This window comes from Paramormyrops kingsleyae, chromosome 14 (assembly GCF_048594095.1).
Source record: "Paramormyrops kingsleyae isolate MSU_618 chromosome 14, PKINGS_0.4, whole genome shotgun sequence".
NCBI classification, from domain to species: domain Eukaryota; kingdom Metazoa; phylum Chordata; class Actinopteri; order Osteoglossiformes; family Mormyridae; genus Paramormyrops; species Paramormyrops kingsleyae.
In genome coordinates this window covers 18,333,576-18,342,229 of record NC_132810.1, presented here as the reverse complement: position 1 = coordinate 18,342,229, position 8,654 = coordinate 18,333,576, and the positions used below count along the sequence as shown (strand labels likewise).

At 39.0% G+C, this 8,654-nt stretch overlaps 1 protein-coding gene across 1 annotated transcript; it reads right to left on the bottom strand.

The window, feature by feature from the left end:
• Nucleotides 1-2,245: 2,245 nt before the first annotated feature.
• Nucleotides 2,246-7,952, bottom strand: pax1a (paired box 1a). Its single transcript, XM_023807592.1, has 5 exons — nt 7,632-7,952; nt 6,517-7,131; nt 5,444-5,577; nt 4,799-5,006; nt 2,246-2,947 (listed from the first exon to the last, which is right to left on the bottom strand). The coding sequence occupies exons 1-5, from the start codon at nt 7,633-7,635 to the stop codon at nt 2,856-2,858; spliced, it is 1,053 nt and encodes a 350-aa protein (XP_023663360.1). The 5' UTR covers nt 7,636-7,952; the 3' UTR covers nt 2,246-2,855.
• Between the last annotated feature and the right edge of the window lie 702 nt (nt 7,953-8,654).

The window sequence follows — 8,654 nt, the reverse complement described above, 5'->3', positions numbered from 1 at the left end:
CCAGAATGCTCCAGGCTGCTGATAACTCGGGGTCGGGCGTGCTGACAGGTGTCAATGGGAGGCGTATCTATTTGTCTCACTGTCTGACGATAAACCCCCCTATACAGTGACCTTCAGTAGCTGGGTGCTTCCCTCAAAACCGTGATCTGCCGAATACAGCGCACTTCACTGACAAATGAAATTTTGCGGTTTGAACGGCACCAGGGGAAATACATTTGTTCTCTTAGGCAAATACTGACATCGCACATGTAGCTAGAACAATGGTAAATGCGTTTAAAATTAGGACCTACGCTGCGTGTACGGCGCCTGCTGCATTATCTTTGTCTGGTTTGACTGGTGACGTTTTAACGCAGTTACCTGGCGAAGAATAGACCTATCATGCTGAGCCGAACGATATCTCTACCCCCAGCCTACGCGATGACAATTCTGTCCTTGTGGGACACATTGCTGTTCCAGTCGTCATTTAACACACATTTAACATAAAATTGTCTAGGATTTTATCATCCTTACTCCTCTCTCACTTGTCGAGTCTTAATTACTCCATACCTTCAGAAAATAATACTCTAGAAATATATCCTATTTGGTGTGCATCTATAGATACGTTCCCGTAATGTTCTTTTAAGAATAATGTGGAGTTCGTGTTGTAAATTGGGAAATGTGTTTAATAGGCATACTATATTCTATAAGAAGCAGAATTACTATCAAAAACACATTAATTAATACACACGCAAACTGTCTTCTCAATGGGTTCTGCATGCTGCTGAATGTTTTGTAACATCCTGTTTGGACTTTTGGTTTGATTACATGGACTGAAAATCTAATATTTCATTAGAGAATGTCTAGAAAGGGAAATTAATTAAGGGAAAAACAACCTCATTGTATGAATAAATGATTTTTAGCTTTCAATGAATCACGTAAATTTTTTCTTCATGTTTTTAATTCCACAAGAGTTGAGAGTAGAAATGCAACCTATAGTACTTTTCGGGTTTACTAAGCTGATGTCGCCCTAAATAATGATCTACAATCGACCTGTTAATTATTACATAATTGAGATAATCAACTGCGTTTCGCCTGGCAGGCAGTTCGGTCCTGCAACTAAAAACCCCGCCCCTTTCCAAGTCCCTACCTCAGAATGCACTGAATTATATTGACCACACAATTAATTTTTGCTTTCGCTACTGCCTAATAGTTAATACATATCACGCGCCAATCTCTCTACGACTCCATTTAAATTCCGCCCTTTTTCCTGACATTTCTTTCATGCAGGATATTTTCACCCAGTTTCCCTGTTCATTTCAAAACCCGTTTAGGAGACGTAATACGGTTCTTATTCTTATGGTGTTTCATAACTTGACCTAAAAACTGACATTCATATCTGTACAAATAGCTGTTCAATGTGCTTTTCGCTGGGCGCAGACGCACAGACGGTAGAGAACTTTGGCTTACTTGCATCACTAAACCTTTTGGTTCAAATGAGTGCTTTGCTTGTTTTATTTATTTAATTTATATTTTTTACAGAGTAACTACTTTGGAAACATCACCACGTGTCATACCCAGTCAGTTTCCTAGTTATTTCTCCGTCTTCGCAGTGAGAGACTCATACGCTGCACCTTTAAATTCGTTTTTATTGTAAAATCTCTTCAGTTCGTTTAAAGTTTTTCGAATAAATGCCTAACAAGTAGCACATGTAAAACTGGCGAGAACCTGGGCCGATCTGAAACTCATTTACTTTTTTTTTTTTTTAAATAATGATAGCAATCCTCCTTGGACTTCAGCGCATAGAATTTGCGACTATCAAAAACCCTCCGAATCATACATTCCTAGATCTGTAATGAATTATAGTTAACTACGCTTATGATCGGCCGCTTGCCACTTCTTCGCCAAACTAGAAACTCCGATACCATCACTTGAGGCGCCGAAAACGGCAAGCCCCATTAGGCGTATTTTTTTGGAAGCTGGCTTAGACAGGAAAGCATGTGGTACCTTAGCGAAAATAAAGCCATTTCTGCAGGGAATGCTGCTATACTCTTATTCAACTATTAACGGTCTTTACCGTTATCCTTGATTATTAAACCCACACACTGATCAGAAATCTAATCTCGTGTTGTAAATTATCCAGAATCGCCACGTTTTGTTCTACTTAATGTTTTTCTTCAAGTCCTATCAGTCCAAGAATAGCTTAATTAGAACACAGTTCTCTGAGGTTACCTAAAATACCCCCACGTAAATAATTTGGACATTGTCATGATGTCTGAGTTGCCTTTATTCAGCACATTTACAAATGATTTATAAAAATATATAACTAAAGCCTTTGTAAATATGTTACATTTACAATCGCTAACTTTGTTCACATCGTCGACCTTAGTGTTTTGTATTTTTTGCACAAACCAGAATTTTAGTAATAGAGAAAAGGTAGGGCTTTTTTTATGATACAATGCGATAAGTCAATGAAATTCTTTATTGTGTACGGCATTCTATGTGACAGTTCTTGAAATTTCGATTTTCACAATTTTTTAAAAAATATATGTGTACAAGTTTAATGAGATGATGGAATAAACTACCAACCACCAACACCTATTATCGAGAGAAAGCTACGATACAGTTATACATCCTCTTTGTAATTTTACACTCATTCTGTTTCAGACGAAGGCTTCACTGGGAAGGCTGTATTGTATGCGCATGCGTCAGTACAGTAAGCTAAATGGGCCCTACCTACAGTTAACACTTCAACTGGCAAATCATAAATACAGTGCTTTCACTTACTGTTTGAATTCTTGAAATGCGCTCAACTAAATAAGGGTCTGCTGCATAATATGATTTTAAGTTCCTGGTGTGGCTGCAGTGACGTCTCTGGGTTATGACGATGAGGTAGGAAGACTCAGTCCATGTACGCTGTTCAGCGCCTCGTGGTGTTGCTTGCTTAAAGGACTGGGTGGTTTTCTGTCTTCTGCAGAACACAAACATGAGGGGTGTTTTAAATAACAAGTAAGCCATAACTCCTCATCTATATTTAATATAGGCCTATAACTCCAACTAATACTGCTACTGCCACGCACACACACACACACACACATGCTACACCTATAGGAGACTGCTAAGACACGTGCTATCACATAGAGCACGATCAACGTGACTGAACACGTTACGGTGCAGTTTTAGCAAGTGATGAGTGGCGCCCTTATTAATAATAGGAGTTCAATCTAGGAAATGATATTAAGTAACACAAAGCTTATTCATGTCACTAAATTTCCACGGAAACATTCGCCTTGCAATTCAATGTATATAAAATTTGCGGTAGCGGAGATTAGAGGGGCGGCCAACTCCGGCAAAACACCTACGCGTGTTTTGTCTAATTTATGAAATTATCATTTCGACTGTTACAAAAAATGCATATTAATTGACATTCTGTAAGTGTTCATTAGCAAGTTCTGCTGTAATAATCAATAAGGCTGTTAGATATGCGAGTCACAAAGCGGATGGACTCAGTGCCTCAGAATCCCGTAATCATCCATTGAAAATACGTGACAGTTCGTTACATATAAGATGAAAAATGCAAAAGTAAAAATTTCCAATTCCCAGTCTTTTTATTTATTGTCCCCCTCTATCCATAGTTTTCGAAATACTCGCCAATTCCTACAGTTGCGATAATTACTTATCACCTTAATAATGAATTTATCCGAACGACTACCTACTACATCGGTAATTTCTAATTCCTTCGATTAAAATATTAACGGATTAAAATATTTTGAAACAGTCTGATAGTGTATCATTGTATGTTTAACAGGCAAGTATATTGACGTAAAAGAAAATGATGATTTCAATACATTTGTCAAAATTAAATACTGTACGATATTTAGATTGAAGAACCCGTGACGCTTAAAAATAGCCTGCATGTGGTCTACTTATGTAGTTATCTGTTGATATTAATCAGTGCAAATTGGCATAGAAAATTACGTTTAGAATGTCTTGCCTCTTCAAAATAGCTTCCCGACACGGAACATTTGTTTGAGAGATAAGTAGACTTTATAACAGACAAATGACGATGACGTTCAAGGACTGAAAACGATTTATATTCGCCACTGAATGGACAATTTATCATTCAGAAACATTTTGTATCTTAATATTGTGAAGGTTTAATCACGCGTAGGGAAGGTGCAGTCACATTAACTGGAGAATGCATATGCTATATGTAGCCTAGGCCCAGTTCATGCTTTTAAGAACTCGTAGTATTTTTACAATATTTAATTCTGAGCATTTTTGGGCCCTAAAAAGCAGAAACGAGACGTGCACGTTTCTTTAAATTAAGAAATAAATAACTTCCAAAGCATTACTGAAAACAAAATATTAAAACATCACTTTGTTTTTGATGGTAATTAGATTGTGTTACGCTAGCAATAATAAATGTAATTTTATTTTCCTAAATGTATTAGGTCATACGCAGACTATATGTAGGAGCTTAAGCCCTAAATGTTGTCTGAAAAATAATTATTCTAAAATCATTCAGCGATTTGTCCCGTATTTAGGTAGACCTATACATTTAGTATAATCTAATCGCAACTTCACCCCCCCCACACACACACATACACATACACCATTGTCAAATTTATTCGTGGGGGTCGTGTGTTAACCCCCTAAGGGTCAAATCCCAGAATTGCCTGTCTTTAGTATTTCGTACCCAGCATTAACTGAACGTCTATGTAACTGCAATCGCATTAAATGAAAGGCGTGACACCGAAAAGCCGGCTGACTAAGTTTTCCCATTCCGCTATCACACGCTATTAAGCATAACGTGGCCTACCGTCTCGTGGTGGGTGCTTGAATACCACCGGAGAGTGGATCTCGCCGCCGTGCATCGTCATCCCACTTCCGGGGTGGGACAGGCTTGCACCCTGAGACTGCCAGTGCCCCGGGGTCACGTAGCTACCTGCTGGCCCGCTATAAACCCCGTACTGATTTGACGGAGAATAGGCGCAAGCTGAGACGTAACTGGACAGAGCTGATGATTGCTAGGGATTCAACAGAAAAAAAAAATAAAAATATAAAAACAATACTCCTATACTCAATAAGATGCAAGTCAGTTCGATGTAATATGTTTTAACGTAATTTATTAATTTAACTTATTCTTCGGTTGTATATGGCGAGAAAATAAGATTCTGTATATAAGGAAAGTGGTGCGAGATAAAATGGGCTTGTAAATAATCCCTCCCAGGGGAGTTTCTAGCTGTTGAAAGGAGCAGGGGGCTAAGTTAAGTTTACCTGGGGTTTGACTGTTTTGTTTCTGAAGGAAGATTAGCATCGGGGCTAAAATACCCCGAGTGATCGGACCTAACGACTCACATGATCCCTCCCATGCATAGACAAAAAAAAAACAAAAAAACAAAAACAACACACATGATGTGTCGTTGATACCGCGGTTAACGTTAGCATCGCATCAGCGGCTCACCTGCGGGTATTTGATATCGGCGTCAATAGCTGATTTGTCGATTCCGTTGACACCGTGAGAAGATGGGAAACCTGTTCTGTTTACACCACCCCAGTCCTCCATTTTCGTAGGATACCCATCAGCTCCAGCAATCGCTGTCAAAAAAGCAGCAGCAGTTACACTAAGATCGAAAATCATACAGTAGCCGCAGTCCAAATTTCGGGTTACACCAAGTATATTAAAACGCAATTAACGTTGACGTATAATTGGCAAGAATTTATCTACTAACAAGAGAACAATTTTAGTGTATTATGAACGACATACTGTATTGTTCTGTGTCTCGTAGCCTAATGAACATAAAATGTTTTAATATAATCCATTTATTCTTTTGCATATCAGTGTGCCATTTTTCACGGCCCTACTGCTGATTCATTTTATTTCAATAATAAAAAAGTATGTAACAGTAAAATTGATACATCTACTAACTTGCATATGATTTTTTAAAAACGTATCACGTTGTAAATAAAAATAGGCCCAGGCGTTGTAATGTCGTATATAATTTGTTGTACAAAATTATAAATTACTAGCATTCCAAACGATTTATTGTGACATTTAATATTAATGAAAGTGTCAATTCATACTAAAATACATTAAGTTTAGCACTTTCTGATATCTTTTAAATGGCAGTCTACTTTTGGGCTGGAAACAAATATATCAAAACAAGGAAAAGTTCCTCATCTTCGAGCGAGTGTTAAACTTGATGCCCAACACTAATAAAAGGTTATATGAAAAATAAGGACGTCAAATTAACGTGTTAATTTTTTCCAGTCTGTTGAAGGATGACTACATCGTGTTAACAGGCCTGCACTACAAACGTATATCTGTAACCGCAAAATTTTCTGCTTAAATCGAGCATTACATAATTTGACGTGTGTGATCAACACATTTCGCAAATTATCAATCATTAGTATTAATAATAATACTAAATGGTATTGCGTGTTTTTTTTTATTATTTTATCTAATTTTAATGTATTGTCGCGAAAAGAACACAGAACTGACGAAAAAGCAAACCTTAAATAGAAGATTTTACAAACCTGTGGGATCCATGAAGGCTCTTATACCTAAAATGTTGCTGACAGTGTGCGCCGAGGGCCAGGCTCTCGATAAGCTAACGTGTCCCGCCGTGACGGGCACTCCGGGGGGATTCCCAGTCGGTGACATATTGGGGTACGAGTATGGGTAAATGTGGTTATAGGACAGAGCAGTCTGTGGGGGCGGATGCTTTCCACTTTCATACTGGTTCGGTTGAGAGAGATTTCCAATCTTGTTCCTTAAAATGCGGCTTATCGAGCTGACGGAGGGAACGTTGTACTTGTCACAAACACCGTCTGCAAGAAGCCTGTCCCGGATCTCCCAGGCGAAAATCCCCGGGTCGCCTTGTTTGTATTCCCTTATGTTTTTCACCACATTCGGAGTTGTGACCCGGGGTTTGCTTCCTCCGATGGCTCCAGGTAAAATGGAGCCGGTTTCGTTGTACCTAGCCAGTATCTTGCTCACACAGCCGTGGGAGACCCGGAGCTGTCTACTGATGTCACAGGGTCGTATTCCGAGTTGTGCCAGTTCCACGATTCTCAGGCGTATAGCGTTAGGCAGGGGTCTTCCATTAACAAACACGCCGCCTAACTGGTTTACCTCGCCATAGGTTTGCTCTATAAAAGAAGGAACAGATAAGCCGAAACAGCATAAAAACAATATTCTGGCGAGAAAAGTACGAAAAATGAACACGGAATGAGTCGTCCGACCAATTCCTACAATAAGATCTTGAGAAAATGGCGTTCGTATAGAAAAGCTTGTAAAAAATCAATTAAAATCTCGAAAGTTATGGCTTTATGTGTTTTCCTGTACACTCACAGTATTTCAGATTCTGTTAAGAGAACAGTGCCATTTAAGTTGTCTATTTCGAAAAGATTTATAAAAATTTATGCCCGATTCAGTGTTTGGTCTGTACCACCACGGTAAAGTGCACTGTGCATGCACGATGTTTAACTTAAATTCAAGAACCGAAACACGCAGTAAGTGTTGCAACACTTTAAAAGTCAACCCAATTTCAAACTTAATTTTGTATCTGGTGTTTCTGCATGCATCTTGCACAAGTCCCAATCCCATCACCTTTCTGTCAGTGATGCATGTGTAGGTAGGCGAAGCTTACCCATCTGCTTGCCTTTCGAGATGCTTTCTTGGGAATATTTGTCCTTTAATGGCTGAACGCGCTGAGTCTCCGGCTTGCACAGGCAAAAACAACGAGGCGAGCTTTCAGCTGATCCGAGCTCAGCGCTTGCCTCTCACTTTTGTCGGGGTGAAAATAGCTGTGCGGAATACAGGCGCCGAAGCGATCCTCATCCGATAGAGGGAAATTTGCCTATTCCGGAGGCTGAAGTTCTGTCGGATTAATTTTACGCGTCCTCCACGTCAATCTCGCTGGTTACGCTGGAAGCCCTGGTTTGATTTCATTGGTCCCCTCGACAGTGGATAGGCTGCTCCACATATGTCTCATCCGGTATGTGCAATTTAACCTCTCTGTGCATTTCACACCGGGGAAGTGACAGCAACGTCAGACTTGGCTCGAACGTGTACTTGTAAATTAGAAGAAAGTTAGCTAGTTTTAAATTAGGAGGAAATGTAAAATTGTGGACAGTCTTTGCGGTTTCGATACTCGACCATAAATCAAATATAATAAAATACCTGACAGTAATATGACCACATTACAAACATCCAATTATTTGCTAAATAACTTTTCATTATAACATGCCAGCTATATTCTAATGATATTGGTGATAACTTTAATCGAGATGCTTATTAAATCTTTAATTCAAATGCTTGCATTTTTGTTAGACTGTCATCGAGATAAACCTAACATACAACTCCAGCGTCCAAAAGCCAAAGATTAAATGTTGCATTTTTGGATACAAAAATCACTTCTTTTTTTTTTTTTTTAACAAATCACCAGGTAAAATGCATGCATTCCCTCTAGATGTTTTAACATCTGTGACAATCTCCCTGTGTAAATTGTCTCCAGTGTCACTGGAGTGAAACATTTTCGCACAATTATAACGCACAAGGCGCGATTTTGAAATATTGCGCTCTTCCCCACCTCGCAGTCCACATTCACACGGCATGTGAAAATGCTCAAGCTAATAATCACAGATAGCCTATTGACCTTTTTGACGGGAAT

Excerpts from the sequence above, each read along its gene's own strand:
- pax1a (XM_023807592.1), bottom strand. Across the intron at positions 5,578-6,516 it reads AGCCTTCATGGATCCCACAG|CGATTGCTGGAGCTGATGGG; the intron begins GTTTGTAAAATC and ends CTTTTTTGACAG. Across the intron at positions 5,007-5,443 it reads CCGATATCAAATACCCGCAG|CAATCATCAGCTCTGTCCAG; the intron begins GTGAGCCGCTGA and ends TTGAATCCCTAG.